Source organism: Thermobia domestica, chromosome 8 (assembly GCF_964235325.1).
Source record: "Thermobia domestica chromosome 8, izTheDome1.hap1.1, whole genome shotgun sequence".
Taxonomy (NCBI): Eukaryota; Metazoa; Arthropoda; class Insecta; order Zygentoma; family Lepismatidae; genus Thermobia; species Thermobia domestica.
Window position 1 is genome coordinate 57,118,792 of NC_137461.1, and position 27,346 is coordinate 57,146,137.

The 27,346-nt window shown below is 35.5% G+C and overlaps 1 protein-coding gene across 2 annotated transcripts in view; it reads left to right on the forward strand.

The window, feature by feature from the left end:
- The window catches only part of LOC145692919 (tubulin glycylase 3A-like), a 44,236-nt gene extending 18,572 nt beyond the window's left edge, over positions 1 to 25,664 (forward strand). For both annotated transcript variants that reach the window (XM_081768474.1, XM_081768475.1), the window contains exons 4-10: positions 866 to 1,072; positions 2,556 to 2,744; positions 7,303 to 7,510; positions 10,279 to 10,369; positions 12,089 to 12,256; positions 20,080 to 20,330; positions 25,472 to 25,664. In XM_081768474.1, the coding sequence (XP_081624600.1) occupies positions 866 to 1,072; positions 2,556 to 2,744; positions 7,303 to 7,510; positions 10,279 to 10,369; positions 12,089 to 12,256; positions 20,080 to 20,330; positions 25,472 to 25,629 (1,272 nt within the window). In that variant the 3' untranslated portion in view covers positions 25,630 to 25,664. The remainder of the gene's footprint in view (positions 1 to 865; positions 1,073 to 2,555; positions 2,745 to 7,302; positions 7,511 to 10,278; positions 10,370 to 12,088; positions 12,257 to 20,079; positions 20,331 to 25,471) is intronic.
- Positions 25,665 to 27,346: the final 1,682 nt, after the last annotated feature.

A 27,346-nucleotide genomic window follows, 5' to 3' on the forward strand; every position in this document is an offset into this window, starting at 1 on the left:
TCGGAAGTAAATAGCATCTCAAGGAATACTATGCATTGTGTGAGAATTCTTCTTTACAACTGCATCGATCGGCAATTTGCAGCAGCGTCGCCAGGGGATACAGTAATTACGTAGGAGCTGCTTACCCCCCCCCCTCCTACGTTTCTTCCTTGGAAAATAGTGTGAAAAGTGAAATCGTGAATGATTATTATTACAATGAAAAGGACATTTCATAGAAAGTCGTCAAATACTTCTTTCATTATTAATATGATGGTGATCTTTACATTTTATGGAAATTTTTGCGTGTCGTGTTTTCATTTTCTTGAACTGGAATTGCCAATAAATTTTTGTTGCCCAGATAATATATTTTTCCTTGTATGATTGGAGGTGTTTCGTGATCTTATTATGTTGCATGCGTAAATTCTCGGCACTTCGAACCATGAATAAGAAACAGGTGGATATTTAGCTACGATTATAGGTCGTCCTCTAGAGGCTCAAATCCAGGACCAGCTCAAAAACAATCGGCTAGAAACACTTTTTCAGTATAGATTTCCACCCAATGTCTCTCTCGTAAAAATCGTCTTTTTTATTCCAAATACCATACTTCAATCTCAACTTTTAATATGCTGTCCTGGGCCCGTGCGTAAATACGGACCTGCGTTTTATTTGTAATTTAGAAATATTTCACATGAGCTGAAAATATATAAGCTGTCGTCGATATAAAATAAGTAAGCAGTATTATTTCATGTAACTTGTTCATTACTAACCACACACTTGTTTATTATAGGGTTTTCTCCTATCTTATATTAAACGAATTATTATTATTACTATTTTATTTTATTTTTTATTTTATTTATTTATTTATTTATTTATTGTTAATTTTCAGACAGGATTGAGAGACATATTGCAGGATACTCAATGGTATCACGACTCATTTAATGTGGATACATTTTTCCCACGTTGTTTCAATATTGGATCTGCAAGACTTGAGAAAGAAGATTTTGTGACAAACTACCGCTTAACTGCTTGTATCAGTTTACTCAAATATGTGGCTGCACCAGAATTCAGTTCAAAATTTACCCATAAGGCTGAGGTATGAAATCAATAAATCAACTATTATATCAAACATATTTTCAATTATAGACAGCGTTACTTAGTCTTGAAGTGAGAACGCGTATATATGCAGAAGGTAAATACTACGGGAGTTTTTCAAAAACCTTTTTTTGTTTGTTTGTTTGTTACAAAGACATTAAGTCACTCATCTCAGATACAATATGATAATGCAGTGAAGTAATTGTCTGTATTTAACATTTTGGAGTTTGGGAGACCCGGGTTCGATTACCGGCGGGAGCTCATGTGGTTCGGATTCCACGTTAATCAGTAGGTCCACGTCTCATATAGCCTCGCTGCTGAACGGGACGCTAAACTAAAAATCAACTCAACTCAACATTTTGGAGTTCTCTAGATATATAACATTTTGGAGTTAAACAAGGTATTACTTTACAAGATAAATACTAAATGAAACAAGCAATCAGGTTTAGAAGAAAGAAATTTCGATGTATTTTTAATTTCAACTGTATATTTGAAAGACTAAAGTACCATTGAATCAGTAATACCTCTTGATGAAAATTCTGTCAAGTTCCACTTACTAAACTCAGACATGTGTAGTATTGTGTAGCAATAAATTCAGATTACTTGCAGATATTTTATCTCGAGAACAAGATTCTGAAAAATAACAAACACCTAAATGATTAATGGAATTATCTATATAATGATAGAGTAACTCGTTATTACTTTGTTATTTTAAAATTTTCCAAAATGACATCTTAACTTTTAAATGTTTACAAAATACCTGAAATTACTGATTATGTCATCTGAATATATCTTACGTTGTTAATTTTCGAGAAAGTTTAGCATACGAATGGTTAAAAAATAAAGTATAATTTGCAGCAAAATTAAATAACAGCTGTAAGTATTAATGTAAAAGCATATCTGTAAAGTCTAGGGGACCATAAAATTTTCAGCTGAAAACGGGACAGGTTCCGGCTTTTTAAAAATCATAAGAAGTAGGTCAGTGTGTATGTTAGTTCCTGTTTACCTCAGCAATGCCTAATACAAAATATTACAATATAACGTAAGATATATAAGGTATAAATTATAAATACCATTTAACTTACAATATAATAGAACATGATGCTGCCTGCATTTGCTCCTTTGCCCTAGCTCGAATCCTTGATATTACATTAAGTGAGAAGTTTACTCTTGGACTGAGCAGTACTGCGAACTATAGGTCATGTTTAACGTGGGGAATTTCAGTTCAATTCTTGCCTGTTTATTATTATTATTAATTATACTTTTACAAAGAGTAAAGACACTGGGTTTGTTAATTACTTCTTTCACTTGCATAAAACGGGACAAAACTTTTTTACCATCTACTGACGGGACGGTCGGGACATGCCCTTAGAACGGTTCTGTCCCGGTCAAAACGGGATGTATGGTCGCCCTAGTAAGGTCTGAAATGCACTCTTATAATAGTGAACTCTTATAATTAATAAATTTACTCTTTTGTCTTTAAGGTTCCATGGAAAGCAGTAGATTGGGCTCTTAATCAGGTAGAAACTTACATTTGGTACATGGAGCATGACGACCTTGATTGGCCGGCATATTCTTTCGAGATTTCTGATAATTATTGGAATGACTTTTATGGTTATTATAGGAAAGTAGTCTGTGAAGGAGCAGATGTTTATTCAACATTTAATCTAAAGGTTAGACAGTTTAGTTAAACATAATTTAAGTTACAATTGAAATATAGTAAGCTCAAGGCATTAGTTAAAAAATAATTCCATTAGCACACTTTGCCTCTTAAAGAAATCGGAACATATCCTACCAGTGCTAAATAGAAACGATATTTTAACAATGTCGAGAATAAGATACCTGCGCTATAGTTGTCTGATATATAAAATCCTTAAAACTCAAACCCCCACAATATTTATATTGTAAATTTACAAAGCGGTCACAAATTCACTCTCAAGTTACGCGTAACAGTGAGAAATTCAATGTACAAAGACTTAAACTGAAGATAGTGCAGGGATCATTTTCCAAAGCAGGTCCGAGAGTATGGAATGTGATACCAAAAGCTCTCACGGAAATAGAGTCATTTAATTCATTTCGAAATTTATTAAAATCACATTTGATGAAATCCCAGCGACTGGCCTCTGGCACTTACGACATGTACAGTTTTATGTAAGAACTTAGCTAAATCCAGTAATATCGATACTTTTTTATTGCATATGTGACTTGTTTATTTTCTGATTTATTCTTTTACTTGTTTTTTTTTTTTTTCACTTTTTTCTTTTCCTTTTCGTTCCTTTTGATGTGTAATGTTTAATGTATTGTATTCTTTTGACAAGGGTTAGGTGGTAGAGCAGCCATGGCTAAAACTCGCCCACTTCAATAAAGAAATTTCATTCATTCATTCTTCGTAGACAGAATATAAGAATGTAATATATCGAAAGGTAATTCCTGTTTCCATGACACTGAATAGCATCACACAGTAAATTTAACATTTAAAGGGAAACTGTTTAACAACTAATGAAATTGATCAGATATGATAATTTCCGAGGGATAATCCGCTTTTAAGTTATTGATATGCATTAAAACCCCAAAAAGCTGAAATTCGTTTTTACAATAAATTATTACTTACGTGAATGATCCTGGCTCCTGGACGATTCACCACTTACTTTAAAAAAATAAAAAAAAAAACTCAAATTTTTCACTAAATCAAGCTTTCAGCAATTTTAGGAGAGATAAAGACGAACTTTCTGCACGTCTACAAGCCTAAGTAGGCAAGACAAAATGAAACTTGATCAGAATTAAAGAACATGAGAGAGAGACGTTAAAGTGTAATTATCTTCCTCATTCAGGGCTATCTAAGCACTTTTAAAAACATAAACATCATATAAAGGTGTACAATCAACGAACGTAACGACAAACTCCGCTTCACACCTACAGGAAAGCAAGTTTTAGAACTGATTCATAAGAACTAGACTATAAACTTAAAATATTGATCTTAGAATTTTGGATAAAAATTGGACTAGTAACGTTGATTCATACACATAAAAAAAAAAAAAAAAAAAAAAAAAAAATAGAATGGCTCGGAATAGAAAAAGTATAATTTCTACATGACAAGAGGAAAATATGGTATTATAAATACAAGTGAAAACTCCGAGTGAAACAATTACAAATCTTGTCTGGAAGTCTCATTGCACACACGCAATATTTTAATGTTTATTATTATGTATAATGCACCATGATGTTTTATTTTTCTTTCTTCTTTTCTCATAAAAATGGTAATTAAGAACTTTTTCTTCCGAAGATCATAAAAGCTTGATTTAGTGATAATGTGAACAAATGGTAAAAGAAATAAAATGTTTTATTTATTGTCAGTTTTGAAAGAATCACATAAGCATGTTGTTCTTTATTATAAATTGATTGGTTTTTGAATTTAAAATGAAATTCTTAAGTTTTACGTCCTGCGATTATACCGGCTAGGCTAAAGGAGATGGTGATTGTCAGAAATGAATGAAATGGTGGAACGAAGAAAGGGGGAAGAAACGGGAGAACCCCGAGAAAACGCACGCACACGGTGTTTGTCCATCACGAAACCCACTTGGCGCGAGCTGGGGCCAAACCAAGGACCTAACGCACCAGAGGTAAACGCTCTATCACTGAGCCACCGCGGCACCGATTTTTTTTATGTAATTCACTTCATAATTTCTCACTATTCGCTTTTTGAACTTTTGCATCGAATATCTGTACTCTTTATTTATATACTAGCATATATTACCCGCTTCGCTGGGTTGAAATAAATAATTTAAATGCACAATACGATGTTGTAGATTGATAATAACTTACATTTTATGTTGAAGTATGATGTCCCCCTTCCCCAATCCGCCAAGTTCTATGACTGAATTTGGATCTATGCTGCATCGTAAATATCAATGTTCATCTTAGTGACCTCGAACATTATGAATTCAACACTGATATTGCTCATTTTAGATCATTTCAATGTGTCATCCCCCAAGTGTCGGGGCTGAAAATGGATTTAAACAGCATCAGAAGTGACACTGTTCATCTCGGCGACAGCAAGAACTATAGATTCAACACTAATATCGGTCATTTATATATATATATATAGAGCCCCCATCCTCTTTCCATGTTGCGGGCCATGACATCGGAAGTGTCACCGTTCATCTCAGCTATCAAAAAATGTGGATTCAGCACTAATATCGGTCATTTTTTGATGATTTTTAAATCTCTTCCATCCCCTTCCCCAAGTTGCGGGTTTGAATTCGGATTTAAAAGGGACCGAAAGTATCCTGTTCATCTAAGCGACCCAGAAAACTATAAATTCGATACTGATAGTAGCCATTTTCGATCATTTTTATATATCTCTTTCTCCCCCTCCCCAAGTGACGGGGTTGGTTTTGGATTTAAACCGGATCGGAAATGGCACTGTTCATCTGAATGATCCCGAAAACTATGGATTAGACACTAATATTGGTCATTTTTTTATCATTATTATATATAGCTCCTCCTCCCCCTCCTTCGCGCTGCGGCACATGGCATCAGAATTGTCACTGTTAATGTCAGCTACTCCTAAAACTATGGATTCGACAATAATATTAGTCATTTTCGATCATTTTTAAATGTTTATCCCCCTCCCCTACATTGTACCCTCCCCCTCCTCAATGATCAGGGCTGAACGTGGATTGAAACAGCATCAGAAGTGTCATTGTTTGTCTCATCGACCCCGAAAACTATGAATTCAACAACCGTCTCCTTTAGCCTAACCGGCATAACCATGGGGCGTAAAACTTAAAGATTTCATTTTTACGAATTCAACACTAATATCGGTCATTTTTGTTCATTTTTAAATTTCTCTCCTCTCTCCCTCTCCTACGTTGTATCGTCAAAGCGAATAGCGTAAAGTAAGTATGTTGAAAATTTGATTGAGATCGGTCGGGTGGTTCAAGAGTGATGAAGTCACAACGGTAATCATTTTTATTTTAATTTCTTTTACAAATATCTCCCCCTTCCCCTCCCCCTCCAAAGAAGCGATAAAAAAAACACCCGACCATCATATATGTTGAAAATTTGATCGAGATTGGTTGGGTGGTTCAAAAGTTATTAGATTTTATTAGTTTTTATTTATACGTCTCCCTCCCCTGGGATCTACCGTTAAAGTGAAATTATAAAAATGTTTCCAGATCCGAACCTCATGTATCTCGAAAATTTGATTGAGATCGGTAGGATAGTTCAAAAGTTATTAAGTTACAAAAATAGTCACTTTCAGTCTTATATAAATTGATTTTTATATATCTCCCCCTCCTTCTCGTCCTCTGCGTTGCTCCGTCAAATTTAAATAATAAAAACGATCCCAGGTCTAAACCTCATATACGTTGAAAATTTGATCAAGATCGGTCGAGTGGTTCAGGAGTTATTAAGTTTTATTTAATTTTTATACCTTTCCCCTTCCTCTCAGTTCTACCATCAAAGTGAATAGTCTAAAACCAATCCGGTCTCGAACCTAATCCATGTTACAAATTTGATCGAGATCGGTCGTTGGGTTTAGGAGATTTAGAGTTAAAAACATAGTGATTTTCAATTTTATATATATAGATTTTATTTATTTATTTATCACCAAATACAGCTCAGAGGCCCTTTTATACTGGATATCCAACAACAACAATTGAAAGGATTTGGGAAGGTATCGGCCAGGGCCTGTTTTACTAGGTACCATCCCGGAATTTGCCTGGTAGAACTGAGGGAAATCCTAGTCAGGATGATTGGCAGTCTGAGTCGAACCCACGACCTCCCGAATGCGAAGCCAACGCTTTACCACTTGAGCTATTTCGCTCGGTTAATAGAAAAGAAACTATTTGAAGTTTTACATTGAAAAATCTATAAAAGGAATCAAGGACACCCGCAGCCTAAGAATAATACACACGTGGTTTATGATTTTATTGTTCATTTTTAGCTCTTTGAATTTGTCCATATAAATAATTACATAAACTATAGATCATTATATACCGTAAGTAGGGATATACACAGGGGATGGGTCCTAGAGGTCCTGTAAATTTAGTCTAATTTTAGGAATGATTTTATAAAGTTTAATAAAATTTATCCTCATTTTCAATTTGGACCTCACAAAAATCGTTGGACTCCTCCGAAATAAATTCCTGCGTACACCCCTGCCTATAAGTCACAGGTGATTTGATCACATTTATTCATATCTAATTGCATTGCCTTAATTGTACCCAGATACATCTGAAGACTCTAAACAAAGTACTTGATGGAGTGAAAAATTATTGGACTCAGTGGGATATCGATGGTTTTAAGAATATATGGATATTGAAGCCAGCTTGTAGTAGTCGAGGGCAAGGAATTCGATTATTTTCTAGACTGGAGGATGCCCTTGATATTTTTGACAAGAATCCTGACCATTCTTACGTAGTTCAGAAATACATTGGTGAGTACTGCTGAACTAGCTTAACTTTTTTTTTAATTGTCCTTAAATAAATGAAATCTTTCAGTTTAACATCCCACGATTATGCCCTTTAGGCTAAGGGAGACTATAATTAAGGCAAGTGAATGATGATGGAAGAATTGATAGAAGGAGAATGTGGGAGGAAACGGGAGTACCCCGAGAAAACCCATGGACACGATGTTGTTGTCCACCACAAGCTTACTTGGTCGGGAATCGAACCAAGAACTCCACGCACCAGATGTAAGTGCTCTACCACTGAGCTACCGTGTCCCGCAATAGTTCTTTACAAACATCTTATATTCTAACGGTCCTCTGGTAGCACACGTGTATATTTTCAACATTATAACTTAATTGAATATCTATTGCTACAGTGACAAAATAAAATTTTTTTAAAAAAATGTAGCTGTGCCGCAGTGGTTAGAAATAACCTGCCTTATGCAGAGTCGTTTTGACAATTGATTAGCGTCATGCTAAAGGTCTGACTACTACACGAAACATATGTTAGTCGAACTTTTAGTACGATACTAATCACACGTCAGAATGACTTTGCATAAGGCCCAACCTTTTTAAAGTTATAAATTTCACGTTTTCAATTAATTCTTTAAATTCTTTTACGTAGTTTCTTCAGTTTTCTTTTTATAGCCATATATTTTAAATATCTTATACTTTCATTTTCTTGTGTATGTTCTGCGGTTTCTTTATTCTAACAGTTATATATGAGGCGTATAGTTTCTAAATCCGCCATCTCCTTCATAAAATGTTTCGAGAAAAACAGGAAAAACTAATTAAGGGATTATGTGAGATAAAATTTTCTTTTTAGAAAGACTTTCCTGCTTTCTGAACATTCATTATAACTACCAAATGATAAAAATCTCTCTCATCGTGTCGGGCATGGAAAGGAATACCAGTAAATCTACTTATCCATTTTTTTTTTTTTTTTTTGAAAATTGGAGATGGCGGATTTAGAAACTATACGCCTCATATAATAACTATATAAAGTATCAACTTTTACAGAGACTGATCCGTTTCCGTCGGAACAAACTGAAGTTGTTGCTTCCGCTGCCACCATCGATCATGCACGATGTGATGGCTACCGGTGTGGACCATTTCACAGCATCGCAGTTTCCACCGTAGTATATCTCTTTGCTGCAGCTATAGCAGGGGTATATTTTCAGGAAATCTTACTTGCAGGCTTTCCAGAGCCATTTGCTACCATGTGGTGAGCATGATGTGATTAAACCGATGTGATTAAAGTGTCATTTGAGAAGATCAAAAGCACAGTAGTCCATCTGTACGTTTAACGGGAATATTCTCAAACAGAATAGCATGGGTATCAGTTGCAGCTTTTATGCGTTAGTAGAAGACCAACGATGTTCGGGCCGTGTGACTTGAAGCATTGTCATGGTGCAGTTCCACACGATCTGTGTTGTCGCCATGCAATGCTGGTATTTCGTCTGTGTAAACTGAGAACAGGACATGTTCTTGAAATAAGCAGTGTTAGTTTTAACTTTTATATATATATATATATATATATATATATATATATATATATATATATATATATATATATATATATATATATATATATATATATATATATATATCACGAATCTTTAACTTACCTCTTTGGCAGAATTTAGTAACAACCATAATATATTTCGAGAAAATCCAATTACATTGAAATACAAGGTTGCATCGGTTTTTTCATCACCTCTGTAGGTGATAGATCAAACTATTCCACAGTGAACTAGGTAGATCCACGCTTCTTCTATTGGTACAACAAGTTTCCAACCGTCTCTAGCTAGGTGGTTTTCGTACAGACCTCTACCCTTTCTCTTTCGCCTCGCGATATGCCATGGTGTTAACGTATGCACATTTGTCTTGCGTACAGTTTGCAGTCTCAGTTTGTGGTGGATTGCAGGGTTCATTATATTTTGTCATATGTAATTGTTTAGCCATGACACCTATGGTAGGCCAAATAGTATTTCACGGACCGCCATATCTCGGATCGTCTTGTGAGTTCCATTAACGCCTCTTTTGGATGTGATTTCATTGGTGATGGGGCTATAGAGGAGGTTGCTGTGCTAAACATTTAATTATAACACAAACAATCCTTTGTCCTACCAGAAAGTCATTGTTCTGATACTGTTCTGCTGCACAGAAAATGTAAAAATTTACATGGGAAAAGCCACGACCTACTCTTTTCAGAGCGATTTTTTTTACGGCATTTCGTCCGCTCCAACAACTTCACTCTGCTACATAAGAGCTGAGAGTCTGGTACACGTACGCGTACAGTTTTATTGCCTTGTAGTGCCCGGTTGGACAGGTATCGCTGTCTGCAATATGTTCCGATTGAAGCGGATCAACCTCGTATTAATTAGATCCTATGGCTTAGTTTCAGTATGAATCCTATAAAGAAAAGTACAATATAGTTTACTCAAATAGTTCGAATTTGCCACATCTGATTTAATAGGAACTGATTTGTGTGATTCTCTATCGACTATAAAATTTTAGATACATTTATTGAATGAGTTTTAGTAAATTCCAACCAATATTATGATGCTGTATTAAACAAATTTCCTTTTTTTCTGTTAATTATACAGTTATTTCAAAATAGCTTCTTATTTAAATTTAAATGCTATGAGAATGTGAACATCTTTTTACGATATGTACGTGAGACATTATGTATTTTACTCAGAAGCAAGTGTTTCGAAAGCAATGGTTAGTATATATATATTATTTTTTTTCAGAACGCCCTCTATTGATCTACAATACAAAGTTTGATATTCGTCAATGGTTTCTTATCACTAACAGTCCAGATTTGACTCTTTGGATGTACAAGTAAGTATCATGTTGTAGAATACTTTTCTAAATCTAAACTAAAACTTCCATAAAATTATTGCAAGGCGGCTTATTGGACTTTCAACATAATTAGTTTTACTTAAATTTTATTCATTGGACTTCAGTATTACGTTATTTACAAAACTCTATCGTATTGAGTTGGTGTGTTCCATTTGTTGTCTGGTTATTGTAACAGTTAATTTTATTCCATATGTCATTTATCTTAAAACATGCAGAATGTCATTACGTAAAATGACTTGGCGAAAGCATATTAAACTGTAGCCATAATTCTTTTATACCTGCACTGTAGAAAAAGAAAAAAAGATTAGATCAACTATAAATTTAAAATATTGAAATTTAATGTTATAATCCATATAAAGGTAAATCGAATTTAATTCTTATTGAATCAACCAACTGGAAATATAGCGAAAAGTGTCGTTTGTATCTAAGAATTTATTAATTTACATTACACTAAATTAGTTGATTTTAAGTGGATTTTGAAGAAATTGGTCACGAATAAAATGGAGGCTTGACTACCTGGAATCTGGCAGGATTTGACCGTCTATGCAATCAGTTTTCATCTAATTCAGCTGATCGAGAACCTCGCCTCATTATTCAGTTGAAATTGGAGTTGATCTCACCAGGGATTTGGATTTACCTAAGAGTAAATCTCAACAACTTGAGTCTCGACTTCAGCAGTGCAATTCCTTAGAAAAGGGTGTAAAAATCTCTTCTTACAGAACCAAGCAGTCAACCCTGATATAACTTTTCTCTGGAAGATGAAGGCTTAGTATCCTACCCTAATTCAAATGCATTGATGATAGAACTGAAGATGCTATGTGACCCAGACAAATGGAGACTGTTTATTTAGAAAAAAAATACAGAAAAATCGATCACTTTTACTGATGTTTTCAAAATTTAAAGAGAGCAAATCCCTCACCCCCAAATCTATCTCCTTTCTACGACTGTTCATATTTTAGAACTTTTCACCTCTCTCCCCTCAGAAGAAATCTACATGTTAAAATAATAATTCGTTTCTTCCCTCCGAACTTTCGAAAAGTGATGCAAATAGGTGGGGGGGGGTCCTTCCTCGAAAACAGTGGGTGATGGAGGAAAACGGAGGTCATATGTGGATTTAGGACGTCATTTTATATAAGAATCAGCTGGAATGGTATCAGAGTTTTTTTTTTTTTTTTTTTTTTAACCAATGTTATAAAAGATGAGAGTATAGAACCTTTACATTACAATGTTATATTAAACGGAACTGTGGTATGTATAGCACTAAAGAGGTTTTAAAAAAAGTTATGATTCCATTTGTAAACAAATCTATGTCGCTTATGATATTTCTTTCTAAGTAATGATATATATTTGTAAATAAGACCTGATAGAATTTCGTAGAGTTGTAATGGTCTACAGTGTGTATCACTCAACATAATTACAAGATAATCTTTCTCCCGTAATTTTTAAGTATTTACAAATTACTATTTAAGAAGGGAATCCATTGATCATTGTTCAATGTTGAATGTTTTCTAAAAACATATAACATATTAAGGATTGTTCCATGGGGATCATGTTGGCATCACTGCCATTTACCATTACCTGCTTTGCATTCTAAATTTGAACCAGATCCGTGAAATCTTCGCGTTGTTCGTACATAGCATTGAAGAATCATAAATTTGAATAGAATTCCATTATTTACTTGGTTATTTATCTTTCCAGAACTTGCTACTTGCGATTTTGCTCAAAGGAATTCAGTCTTACTAATTATCACGAGGCACTACATCTTTGCAACAACAGTGTTCAACATAAATATCAGTCTGCCAAAAGAAACCCGGCATTGCCAAAGGAGAATATGTGGGATTTAGATACATTTGTAAATTATCTTAGGTATAGAAAACCTTTGCTTTTATTTATACTGTTTAGATTTGGAATTTATTTGTAAGGAAACACAAGCAAACTCATCGGTATTACACTGGTGTCCAAAAAGATAGCATAATCCTAATTCACATGGACCAAACATACCTGACTGATCCTAGTCATCCAAAACGTGGACACCTGCATGAAAAATGTGTGCAACGGAAGAAGGAAACATGCAGCACACAGTCCCAACACCTTTATTTGACAAGACTTACCATAGTTGAAAATGACCCAATGTGTGTGGCGAGAAGACAAATGAGTTTGTGGTGGATCAAGAGCATCAGTTAAGCGTGTGGTCACCCCGCGCGGCTACATAGGCTGCACAATGTCGTTCCATGCTTCCGATCACTTCGTTGATGAAGTCCATCGGTATCCTTGGCCACTCCGTCCAAAGGGCAGTACACAGGTCCGGAATCGTTCGTGGTGGGGGCTGTCGGGCTGCAATCCAGCTTCACAATGCATCCCAGACATGTTATATTGGAATCATGTCTGGGGACCGTGCAGCCCACGCCATGCGTCGAATATCTTCCTCCTTCAAAAAATCATCCACAACACCTGCCCGATGACAACGTGTGTTGTCATCCATGAATATGAATGATGGTCCAACTGCATCCCGAAACAGTCTCACATACTGTTCAAGCGCCTCATCACGGTAACTCTGGTCAGTCAAAGTCCCGCCCTGAAAGACGTGTAGGTCAGTACGTCCATTCAGCATGATGACCGCCCAAACCATCACACCCTCACCTCCAAATTGGTCCCTTTTAATGATGTTCTGTGGGTTATAGCGCGTCTCCTGTTCTCTCCATATCAGTGTCCGTCGAGAATCTAACTGCAAGCTGAATCGCGACTCATCCGAGGACAGAACGTAACTCCATTGTTCCATGGACCAGTGCCTGTGTTCTTGGCTCCACCTCAAGCGGGCTCTGATCTGCACACGAGAGAGAGGGACACACACGACGGGGCGTCTTGCGTAAAGACCAGCCTCATGCAGTCGCCGGTACACCGTTTGTCTTGATGCACGTGTTCCTGTAGCAGCTGCAACCTCTAATGACAGTTGCTGTGCTGACATCGACTGATTCCGACGTGCTCTTAAAGACAAATACCGGTCCTGTCGAGGGGTTGTGACTCTTGAGCGACCCGGAATTGGTGCACGTGCGATGTTGCCGGTAGTTTGAAACCTGTGCCACAGTCGTGAGATCACACTTTGTGGTACATTCAGTATTCTGGACACCTCCGTTTGTGTTTGCCCAGCTTCCAGCCGTCCGATTATCCTGCCCCGCAAGAGAGGGTCTGATGTGGGTCCTCGTGGCATGTTGAAGCCTTCACGACGCATTAACACTATTGGCAACACGTCTGCTTTACACACGACTCAGCAATCGACTATGGTGTGGTGTGCTGTTATCAACTTTTCTTCGGGCATTTACCTTCCCTCCATTCAGCGGCCCTTGCATGACCTTCAGCACGCTTCTTTCTGTGTGGCAAAGCCAGTTCTGATCGCACTGTTCTATGACGGTTGTATGCCGCTGTTCCCATTATGTGTTCCCACGTTTTCCCATTTTACGTAATTATGCTATATTTTTGGATACCAGTGTATTTTCCATAATTCATACTTCTTAACATCTAGTAGGACACAATGGTCGAACTAAACCAGTATGCGTCAGTATGTGATACCATTTCTGACAAATAGTATTACAGTATAATATAAAATATGACACCTCTAAATCCTTCCCGTTAGTTTAGCGCAGTGGTAGCCAAACTTATGAAGCTTCTAAATTACCGTACGTTTTTAAATCCTACTGTGAGCTACCAATTAAAAGAACTACCAGCTGTAAAAAAAAATCTTACACTTGTTTCTTGCCTATAAACTTAGTAAGTATGAAATCAAAGTATCCAAGTTAGCAAATGTCTAATATACACACGAAAAACATAACATAACGTGCACAACCTCACGCATACGCAATCAACTGTGAGATGAGGCAGACAGTGGCGGTTGCGCGGGAGAAACAAGCAGTTGTTGTCGTCAACGCCCCCTGTGATTAGCGTCAGCTCAGTGGAAGAATTAAGGTTAGCCAATCAGAGCTTTAACGCGATCTATCGAAAATATCCTCGCAAGCTACTATAGTACTTGCGCCGAGTCGTGAAGCTTGGGCTCTAAACCAATCATTGCTTGAGCTCTGATACATCGGAAAACTTCGGTACAATTCGTGGAGCCGCTTCCCGAGCGCACACTTGTAGAAACGTCAAACAGCTGAAATTCGCCAACAATGTTGCCAAATTTTGAAGACAGTGTAAAAGAATATTTAAAAAAAAAAAACATTTAAAAATTACCAATAATAACACTGCACAACAATAACTACAGTAACAATTATTCTAAAACGGTACCAAAAACAAGAATAGTAAAAATGAGAATATAATGCAACAAAAAACAATTAACAAAACAGAACTTGGCGCCAATCCGACAACACGGTTCTCTCGGGAGATGTTTTCCGTGTAGCGCGAGAGAAGACACTGACAAAATGTGATGGGTGGGGGTTGACGACCAGAATACGCCCTCGCGTTCTATTGGGTGGTGAAATCGATAGATCTAGGTCAAGCATTACGACTTGGTGCGGATACAATAGTAGCTCGAAATCGACGGTTTGACATTCATTGGTCTAGTGGCTAGCGCAGTGCCTCTGGTGCACATGTTCCCAGGTTCAATTTCCAGTAGATCTACTGATCTTCGAAGATCACAAAAAAAATTACAATCATTCACTTCATATCATCCGCCTCCTTTAACCTAAAGGGTATGTTCGTCTGACGTTAAACAAACAAACAAAAAAAAGAAATAAATAAAAGGCAAGAAAGGAAAAGTAATAGTGGCGGTTCTCAAAGGAAATCTCATTGGTAAAACTTAAACTTTTATCATTCAAGTTAAAGGAAGAAAACGTATTTAATTTACTAATTGTTGTACACAATACCTAAACCATTAAATAAGTTTTATTGTAGTTATTTGAAGCTTTAAAACTTTAATTCTTACAGATGTTACTTATCCCCACGATCCGTCTGAGAAACTAACAAATAATATTAATAAACCGTTTTCTTAAAAGACAAAATGCTAACACGTATATTTCTTGAATTCCCTCTAATTCGTCATCTTTGGGACTAGCTGTAAGGTCGGATTATCAGAAAATACTACGGATTTACAGAACACTGTCGTAGAACCAACGAACAGTAAGCCTAAAAACTGCACAGTACATTACAAAAAACATGCACAACGAAAGAAACGATACAAGCAGTTTCGGGGGGCTTTGTTAACTTTCAGGGGGGCTTAAGCCCGGAAGCCCTCCCTAAATACGCCACTGGATATAAGAGATGACGGAGCACTAAAGCGAACAACTGGTAACAGCAGGTAAACAATGCCGCGATGGCAGTAAACGACAATAAGCCTCTTGTGTCACCGACGAGTCGGGACAAGTTCGGCTCTAGCACGGTCGGATCAACCGGAGTGGCGGACCTTATGTGTAAGAGAGAACTTACTTGCAACCTTGAATATGTGTAAGATAGAACTTACTTGGGGAGTAAAACCATTTCTGAAAAAGAACTTCATTAAAAGTTGTATGATTTCTAACAGATCCTAATTACACTGTTCACTATCTTAAATTTTAAGTTTCGCTTTAAGCTAAGTGTTTCCTTTTTCAAAATAATACAAGAATTAAATAACAAAATTAAACTTTTACAACACAATACTTTTAGTACGTACAAAGCATAAAGTAATCTCAGTTTTCAAAGAAACTTTGTTACTCGGTAGTGCATTGCCAGTCTCAATTCAGTATTTTGAATAATATTTCTCACAATAGAATTAGGAAAGAGTTTTCGTTATTGTTTTCTAACATTTTCCTTTACTATAAATACTAAAAAAAAAAACATATTTATTCAGTTTACTTTTTAATTTATAAAGTAGAAAATCATTGTATTGAGAAACCAGAGAGTTCACTCAGTAACATTCCTTGTTGCAGAGGCGCGAAACGTATATATTGTGATTAGTATATCTGGATCATCTAGGCAAGAGTATAGGAGTACCACAATTATTTCATAAGAATACAGATCATCGGAGTGTAATTGAAGGAAAACAAAAACGAAACAGTTATTATATATATATCATCATCATAGGTATTCTACCATTATTGGCAGGTCACTTGCTGCAACTGAGAAGTTTTCATGCTCCACGGTCTTCCGCTAACCTCTTCGTCTTTACGTACTGTACGATTTCTCTGTTTTGATATTGTTCATTAATTGTAGTCTCCTTCGACCTCTCCCTCTCTTTCCTCATGATACAGTTAACCAATGTCCCAACCAGTTTCTCTTCCTCTTCTTAACAATATCTAAATTGTTCTTTTCTCCCCTACCATTTCTAATACCCTGAGGAGTTCGTTTTCCGCTTGACCCAGCTAATTCTATCCATTCTTCTCCACACCCACATTTTGAAAGCTTTCAGTCGTTTTTCATCATTTTCCCACAATATCCATGTTCCTGACTCCATACGAAGCATTTTATAAGTCTTTTCTCAACTCTTTATTCAAGATCCCAGAAAATAGTGTTTTCTTCCTCCTAAAGGCTTCGTTCGCCATTCCTATCCTTGCTTTTATGCCACGTTCACATTTCATATCATCACTAATAATACGACTCAGGTATCGAAAACTAGTTACCTGTTCTATTTTCTTCCCTCCTACTTCTCTACTTGATACTGCAATCACCATGGCTTCTGTCTTTCTAACATTTATTTTCATTCCATATTCTTCACAGTCCTTCCTTCGTTTTCTAACATCTTATTGATTTTCTTTTCAGATTCTACAACAAGCGCCATATTATCTGCAAACCTTATATATCTAATCATTCTACCTCCTATTGAAATGCCATTTTCATTTTGTGGGCTCTTTTTCACTATCTTTTCTAGATAGATATTAAATAATGTAGGCGAAAGGCAGCATCCCTGTCGAACTCCCCTTTCAATTTCACTCCCCTCTGTCATTTCCTCCCCTATTATAACACTTACTTGTTGATTCATATGTAAATTTCTTATGAGTCTTCAATCTTTCAATTCCAACCGAACCTTCTTTAGAACTTGCAACAACAATTCCCAATTCAAGTGGTTAATCTGGAAAGTCTTTTCCAGATCAATAAATACATACACCTCCTTTCCTTTTTCTATAAACATTTCTCTGATCGGCTTTAATAATCCAATTGCATCTCTTGTGCCCTTACATCTCCTGAACCCGAATTGTTCCTCCTCAATTTATTCATTTGTTCTTCCATACACATTATGTTCAAAATTCGAAGAAAATTTTTGCTGCATGAGATACGAGACTAATAGGTCTATAATCCTCACATCTCTTTGGGTTCGATTTCTTAGCTATCGGTATCATGATCGTCTTCATGTAGTTTTTTGGGCACTCTTCTGTTTCACATATTTCATTACACAGTATAAATAATTCTTTCTTGCTCTTGTTCCCCATATTCTTCATTAATTCGATTGGTGTATTATTTGTCCCGATTGACTTTCTATTCCTAATCTCGGATATAGCTTTTTCAAACTAATCCCGAAGAATACTAATCCCTTTATCATCCTCGCCTACTTCATTCTTTACTTCAACATCTAGGCCACAGGTCTGTTCCTAACTCTCATATAAGTTCTTAACATATTCTTTCCATCTTCCTAAGACTTCAATATTTTCCATAAGTAGAAGCTTTGCTTTGTATATACTGAAACACAAACAAACTATTTGCTGAGCAAAACTATATATTCACATAAAAAAAAAACTACATGCGTGTTACAGTTTCGCCAACTAACATTTTGGCTTCATCAGACACTATCTTAGCCTGATAGATAGTGTCTGATGAAGCCAAAATGTTAGTTGGCGAAACTGTAACACGCATGTAGTTTTTTTTTATGTGAATATATTGTTTTGCTCAGCAAATAGTTTGTTTGTGTTTCACTAAGACTTCACTTCTCTCGCTAACTACCTTTCCATTCGTATTTTCGACTACCATCGTAATATCCTCTTGTTTCCTCCGATATTCTATAAATATATAATAGTGTTGAGTATATTCTGGAAATTCCTTACCAAATATTCTGAAATTTTAAATTATTGAGAAAAATTACGTAACCTTAAACATAATCTGGAGATCTATTATATCACTATACCATATAAAAGTACTACAGTATAAAATGTATAAAATAATAACTTATTTCCTGAAATTAGTTATTTTCCTTACATCTTAACTTGGATAATATTCTTTATACTTCTTTTAGTTGTCAATTAGTTGTATGACTACAGTGACATTTGATTGAACCTTTTTTCTTCAGATATGTAAAGTGTTGAGTGAAATCTGTTGTTTGTGTAATGTCTACAATAAAAAGGAACTTCAGTCTTCATAAACATATTTATTCTCTTTCACTTAGTCGGTTTCACTTAGATGAGTTTATACTTTTCTTTGTTCTAACTATATCACATGAAAACATGAAAAAAGTTATAGACCAACATGGGTGCACGATTGCGTCATTTCGGAGCTAAAGTACGCCGAAAATTGGTTGGAATGATAAAACACAGGATTATAACTCGAGAACGAAATGTCAGATCAAGATCGGGCGAAATAACATAGTATTGATATAGAGCCTAAATTCCATTAATATATCAGTGGATGGAGAACTGGGGTGGCGACAAAGTTAGCTTCGAAGCATGGAAAGAAATTCATGAAGTCTTCTACAATTTAAATATTATAGGCCAGGAACTAAAAGCTGCCACACATCCCATATCTACTGTACATTAATGGGTACTACGAGTAATATCAAAATAAGCATTTTGCTCTTTTACCAGACCTTTATCTGACATCTAGTTTCCGAGTTATGGTACTTTTTGTACCGTTCTGACCAATCATCGGCATCTTATAACATTTGTGCAACCACGTTCATATATATTTTTTCATGTTTTGTGGTGATTTCTGTACCAAAATGTTTTAATGTTGTTTCCGAACATCCTATACAATAGAACATTAAATAAACTAAAACTAACTCTGTGGCTTGTGGCCCTGCATGGCATAGTCGCTAACGCTCTCATCTTCGGTGCGAGCAGTCGCGGATTCGATTCCCAGTGGGGACACTCGGTCGAAAAGTATAACAGCTTTATCCAGTCAGCCATCTTGAGTGAGGCTTTTTCTGGGTTTCCCTTATTCACACGAGGCATGGTTCCAGGCCACTTCCTTCCTTTCTTTTCATCGGATAGTGTGCTCGCCGAGGGATGTCATACCTTATGTACGTGACGGGCTAAATGGTCGTAGATGCCGATAGCCCAGAAATCTAATTCCTAAATCCTAACTCTGTGGTTTATGGAAACCAGAGTTAACCCGTCAACGCCAAATGTCACCTGCAGGTTACATTAATTTAAAGGCGTCTTCTTCCTTGTACAATACGTCGACTTTGAAACTTTTTTGTGTGGTGATGCAACATAAATAGGTAAGTAGCTGGTGTTACTGTGATTCACTAGGACCCATTGGTGGACAATTGGTGAACAAGAAGACGCCTTTAAAGTAATGTCACCTGCATGTGACGCTGGGCGTTGACGGGTTAAATACCGCATTCACAAAAGCTCTCCATTGACTTCTGTTCTTAGCCAACTGGATCCACTTTCTACTTTAACCTTAAATAGACATTTCATGCTACCTTAAATAGACATTTTAATGCTACAGTAAATTAAACTGGAAGATTTTTTTTAGAATTTGTTTATTTCTCTCCCTTATGGTTCTTGCCATCAAAGTAAAATAGGTAAATCCAACGCTTGGCAGGAGATTTACTGTGAAATGAAAAAGATCTTGAAAGCCGTTCTTATATCATCTGAGGAGGTATTATCAAGAGATCGAAGGTGCTTTGAATTATTTGGAGCTGATTTTATTCTGACCGAAGATTATAGACCTTGGCTCCTCGAAATCAACCACTATCCAAATATGTATCATACAACTGCAGTTACGAGAAAACTTTGTCCAAAGTGTCTTGAAGATGTTATTAAAGGTAAGAATGATCTTATATTAATTTTAAATTAACATAATTTAATTTATATTATTATTATTATCACAGTAAAATGTCTCTTTAACGAACACCAGCATAACATGTTCCGAATAGCGGAAATTATTTTTAGAACCTTCCCTTTTCTCCATTTAATGTGTTAAAACACTTCATTTTAAGGAATTTTAATAAATGAATAAACATTTCTTTTTTTCCTACATAGTTCATCAAAATATAATTGAAATTCATCCTGTTTTATGATATAAATATTTTTCTCGTTGCATCATTTCATAATTTAGATTATATGGTATTCATTTCTCATCCATGTACGCGATCGATTCTGCAGGATAGCGATTTGAAAATACCCAATGAACGTTCTTCAATTAAATAAACTTTGCATATCTTCTAACGCAAGAAATGAAAAACTAACAAGCAAATGTTTTCATGGGGGTAGAAAACAAACTACTTTTATCTTTGATTGTGTTTTGCGTTTTAAAATAGGTGCTCATGAAAATCTTCTCGACTTGACCTCTACTGGTATGGCAGAAAAATATATTAAAACATCCGCCTTTTATAAGATTTTCCTCTCCTGGCAAAATGATAGACTTTTATTTAGACACATATAACTCAATTAGACGAGTTTATATTCCATTTGAATTTCAATTATGTGACTTTCCTTCGGTATAAGTTTAGTTTGAATATCCCAAAACAGGAAAACAACAAAGAGAAGTTTTGAAAATTTCCTCACAAAAATGTTCGTTTCTTTACATTATTCGCTTACAACTTGGCAACATTGCTCCCGCGAGAAACAAAACAGAATGTCCCATCATAACAACGATACTGTGTGAATGTTGCATTCAGTGTTTCAATGATATCTGAGGTCACTTACTAGGAAAAGTTAGAGAATTGAATTTAGGGAAAAGGAAGATAATGTTCATTCATATATATTCTGATTGGAGTATAGCCACAACTTATACACTGTTTCAATTGCACTGATATGGCTTTCCCTTTTGTATAAGTCTCGTTTGAATGACATTTATTATTTGTATTATTTTTAACACAACAGCAAAAAGTTATATTTTGTGTTATTGATGCAAAAATCTTACTTTTATCCACCGCCGCCTCTCCTCTATGATACTGGGATAATTTGAACGAAAATTATTTTTGCAAATATTCCAAATTTTTTCTCACGTACTATGTTGCATGTAATCGTAAAATTGTGCACCTCCAAACCTACACTACTGTATAACTGATTAGCCTTCCATCCTTTTTTGTAGCAAAATATAAATGAAGAAGGACCAGTTGTCAAATGCCGCAGCATGGCACGTTCACGATCACACAGCAAGTTCAGCGGTCAAAGAGATGCTCTTATGAGAAATTATTTTCACAACATTCAAAAATACCAAAAAGGCAACATGCTATTCTACAATTTTTCTGTGTCAAACTTCTGGGTAACAAAACTATTTATTATAACTGAACAGTGGCGTATTTAGGATTTTGTTTCGAGGGGGCTATGCACAACTCGTGAATAAGCACTGATATTTTTCCTTTTGGGCCGATAAATTTTAATGAACTTTTGCATATAACAAATTTATTTCGGGGAGGGGCTTAAACCCGATAGCCACCCCCTAAACACGCCACTGTAACTGAATGTATATGTAACAATAACATATAGAAGTTGATTGCCAAAGAATAAGTGTAGCCTAATTCTTTTCACGTCTTAAGACACTTCCTCTTTCATAACCTTGATCATCTACAACTTCTCTCCTTCTCTCTCTTTCTCTCTTGGGTTTTTCTTCAGAATTCTTTACCGTAAAGCAATAATTCCATGAAAACACCAGTTAAAATTCCAATGCTAAAGAGAATTATGAAGCAAGGTTGCTTCAGCTGGCTTCCCCCACCCCTTTCTTTCTTCAAAATCAAACGAAATACGAAAGGAACTTAAAACTGGTTCCAATCCCAGAAATTAGATGAGAAAACAATCAATGAAATAGATTCGCTATCAATTTCAAATGGCAAAAGCCAATTAGGTAGAGAAAGGAAGACCATCCATTATAGTTTTGACTCACTTTTACTTTTCTTGAAACTGGTTAATATGACTTACACAACGCATAAATAGATAATAATCCTTCCAAAATTCCTAATTACTTACAACAATTCCACATTAACTAATATTAAAAATAACTGAACTTTCTCGCTTATTGCATTTCCTTCTTTAACCAAAATCTATTTTCCAAAGAAAAACAAGCAAATTAATAAAGGTTATTTCCATTAGACCTAAAGAGAATTTCCACTATCAAAAATACTTAAAAGTCACAGCTAAACCTTATACATACCCAGAGCTTAATACGCTGGGTGCACGTTCTGCTGGCTGCAGGTATCGATGGTTTAAATATTCCTACCATAATTGCCACCTGTCGGAGTTTCAGTAACTGACAAATCAATTACAGACTGCATGATAGAGGTTGCCACCTATCTTATTATGGATCTAAATAAAGGGGGGTTTCATATACAGTTTGGTATTTTACAATTGTAATAGTTAATCTGAATTGTAACAACTATTAGAGCCATCAACACAAGGGTTTATTGGATATTTTTGCAACATAAAAGGATATACCTCAATTGTTTTAAGTGTCACAGAGACACGATTTTACGTGTTACAGACAGTCATAGTAATAACTGATTAGATTAAGGACGCGGGGGGTTTTGTTAAGAAACTTCAAAAATTTCCCTCTATTCTTTTTCGTACATTGTGTCCAAACATAATATGTAGATGTAGGGGAGAGTCGGGTAGTATCGTCATAGATAGCTCTGTTACAATTAATTGGTAAGTGTTTGGCGGAATATAAATTGGTAATACATTTCTGAAATCTTTATTCCTTGCTGAACAATTACATTATATCACGAACTTACAACATACAATAACTGAGTAATAATGTACATTTTTCTGAAACATTAAATTTGCACTACATGAAACATTGGAGGCCTATATCGGACACCATGACACACTCTCACTTTCATGGGAACTTCGCCTTACTTACATGTTTTAACTTACTTACTCACATCACACTAGTAAAATAAAGAATCTCCTCCAAGATCGGCACAATTTTCGTGGGCCCATCGATAGCAAAAGTTGCACTGAATCCAGTCTTCCTGGAAATTTTCTCCACAGGCCAAACATACAGTATTTTCTTCATTTTTAGGATTTAAAAACTATGATTTATTTGCCGATGAAAAAGACTCACCATTTTCCATGTCAGGTTTTCGTTTTAAGTCTGCTTTTCTCGCCGAGGTTATACCACTTTTAGCTGTTGTAGCCATGCGTCTCCTTCTTTCTTCTAGTGTGTTTTTATAGGGACTTGAAGTGAGAATTTCACTATGTTCTCCACGTCGTTTCCTCACGTTCAATATTTCTTTTTTGTCACCTGGAAGTGGAGATATTTCTTCCAGACAAGATCTAGAGATTTGACGAGATGTACTAGACCCAGACGTTGAAGGGATATCTGAGACATCTACATCGGCCTGTGTTGCTTCAGTATGGTGATATCCTGGCGGTGTGCACGCGAATTGGGATTGGCGTGGATGATCATTTTCTGCATCTGTCATATCATGATCAAAATCTAAGTCCACTTTTGACGACATCTATGGCTAACTTCATATTCTCTACCGTCCATTTTCCTCTTGTTTTCCCCATGTTTAGCTGAAAAATAAAAAACACCATAAGCATTGGCGCCAAAATTCTCTCATCGGTGTGTCCGGTACTGGCCGCCAATGCCTTGTCCGATATTACCCGACTGACATAGACCAAGAAAATATTTTGTCAAATCAAATGAAATAAAATTACACGAACATTACTTCATGTACATATTCGCAAGATGACATCACGTTGTTAAAATATGTTTATGCGATTATCTACTTACCCAGCTGTACGCTACAGTTTTACAAAGTTAACTTCGGCATTGGAAACACGAAAACACATACGATGTTGCTGCTTCCAAACGACGCATTCAACTAATCCACAATGGCGTCAAATACTTTGTGTCGTTTGAGGCTACGAACACGTCATAGGCAGTGTTGACAGTTGTAGCCCAATTATCAGAAACGAATATCGTCCGATACTAGCCGACGTCCGATACTATACGACTCTCCCCTACTAAAAGAAATCTCATTTAACTGTAATTAAAACGACGTGCAGGTTGTATCTATACTTCAATTAGAAGTTAAATGATGAACATTATCTTTCACGTTGCAAAATCTAATTTTCGACTTTTTCATTACAAGTGACAATACACTGTATTTTTCTCAGGTACTATTGAAACAATTAACACAACATTAAGACTGTATCGTTAAAATATAATGGGCTGTCCGTTAGTTCATTTTTGCTTGTCTCCGAGACAGTATTACCAATTTTAAACGATTAAAATGAAGAATCGAACATTTTTGTAAGGACATTTTCAAAACTTCTCTTTCCTACTTCCTTGTATTTAACAGACTCCTAAAAAAGAAAGAGTTTCTCAATTTGACCCGTTTATATATATATATCTAAGGTCACGCATAAACTTGACATACTTCCTGTTTGAAAGAGGATGCTTTTGCAATCATTTCGTATAAATTTCATTAAGATCTGTTGATAGCCTTCGAAGCAACATTATGAAATACTTCAACTGCTGGCAGTGTGAATATCGGAATTAATCTACTTCGTTGTTTTTATTTCAGTCCGTTAACATTTTTATTATTTTTTCCAACTGTGATTGGATTGAAATAACGTATATTTATACAAATGTTTTATTGAAATACCTGTATAAGATGTTAAAACATTAACGTTTTATACTGAGTAGTCATGTTAAAAAAATATTGAACACCAACCACTGTTTCATAATCTTAATATCCTTATTCATTATTAATATGACAACATATTTAGATATTTCTTTTTAGCCTTCTTAAAAGGTTTCCGTCTCCAAATTTATATGCCAAAACACAGATATGAGGATATAACTAAAGAAATTTTAAGATAAAAGTAGTGTTCTTTTCTTTCCCGTGTCTGTTCGTAGAACCAGAAATAACTTATTTTTTGTTAGAAGATCGCAACATTCTAAAATAAAACTTGAATTTTTGCTAGAAAACAAACCTTTCTTTCTCTTCCGTAGTTGTGATCGACAGACGCAACAACCGTTGGGCAAACACTGGTCAGTTCGAAATTGCTTACGTACATCCAACTCTGCCAAGTGTTCCGAACATTAACTTACATATCAATGGGAAAGCATTGTTAAGGCGAAGGCAAAAGCGAAGAAAGAGATCAAAATAAAGTTTATGCTGGAAAAATATACAGAGTACTTATTAATAAAGTAATACTATTATATCTTGTGGAACCAGTAAATCGTATATAAATTAAATGAAGTAAATCTTCTAGCTTTAGGTTCCCCACAGTTATGCTCTTGAGGCTAAAGGAGTCAAAGGAACAATTAAGATAAATGATTATGAAAAATTTGTCGGAGTGAGAAAGTGGGGTCAAAGGGGACAATATCTAAGAAAATTAAAATAAATATAAAACACGGACGGGATGTCGTCTCTACGCACTCACTTGGCCTGGGATCAAACCAGAGATCTCTAATATCAGAGGTGAGTACTTAATTTCTATCACTGATCCACCATGCTCCCGCTATGTACAGGACTTGAATTAGGTAAGTTTAAGGTGGAATACGTTTCATTCTAAGGCAGAATCAAACATATTCCTTGTAATTTAAGTAGTGATTTGTTATCCTATAAAATAGAAATTGATTACAAACTAATTATTTGCTGAGCAAAACTATATATTTTCATTAAAATTCAACACGTGTTACAGTTTCGCCAACGAACTCTTTGGCTTCATCAGACACTATGTGATACAGTATAACTGTACAATCGTATATCTTCGCTGTTTTATGTATATCTTAGCTGTTGTATGTATATCTTAGCTGTTGTATGTATATCTTAGCTGTTGTATGTATATACGATTGTACAGTTATACTGTATCACATAGTGTCTGATGAAGCCAAAGAGTTAGTTGGCGAAACTGTAACACGTGTTGAATTTTAATGAAAATATATAGTTTTGCTCAGCAAATAATTAGTTTATATTTAATTATAACAAAGCAAAGCTTCTACTTATGAGAAATTGATGCTGTGAATTCAGGCATTTAGAAGCATGCTAAAACTCTATGTGGTCCTTCATATCTAACACTTTACGCATTTTTAAAATTAGCAGAAAAAATAATTTATTAGTTAGAAATGGGTACAAAAATAGAAATAGATAGGAAAAACTATATTGTGAATTTGTAATTAGACGCAAGATTAATGGATAAACGGGGTTTCCTCAGTAAACCCTCCACTTTTTTCTAGACCACATTTTATATATAAATCTCAATATTTAAAACACCCATACCAACAACCCACATCGAAAAGAACATAATCATATAGAACACTTGGCCTCATGGAATGAGAAAGTGGGAGGAAACAGGACTACCCGAGAAAACCCACGAGCATGATGTTGTCTACTACAAACTTACTTAGCTAAGGATCAAACCAGGTACCTCATGCACAAGAGGTAATCTCTCAACCACTGAGCCACCGTACAATTGTAGCAATATCATTACCTACTAATATTATACTACCACATGCGAAATACAAAGCCTACTACATACGAACAACAATATCTTCTAATTATGCTATCTACAAGGTAAGCAGTTATGGAAAGCATACTATTATTGTTATTACTCTACCAGTGATTCTATTGTTTCTACTGCTGTACAAGCAGTACTACTACTTCTATTCTACAAACGATACTACTAGTACTATTACTCTACAAGCAAAACTACTATCTAACTTGTAAATTCTACCTAATCTTCTAAATCTATTCTGTCTACCTCTACAAGTTACTTAATTCTGATGTGTCAGCCGAATAATGAATCTTTACTCCTTGGTCCTTCGTCGCCATTGGATCTTTCTTGATACTTCAATGTCGTCGAAATTATTGTTGGGCCATAA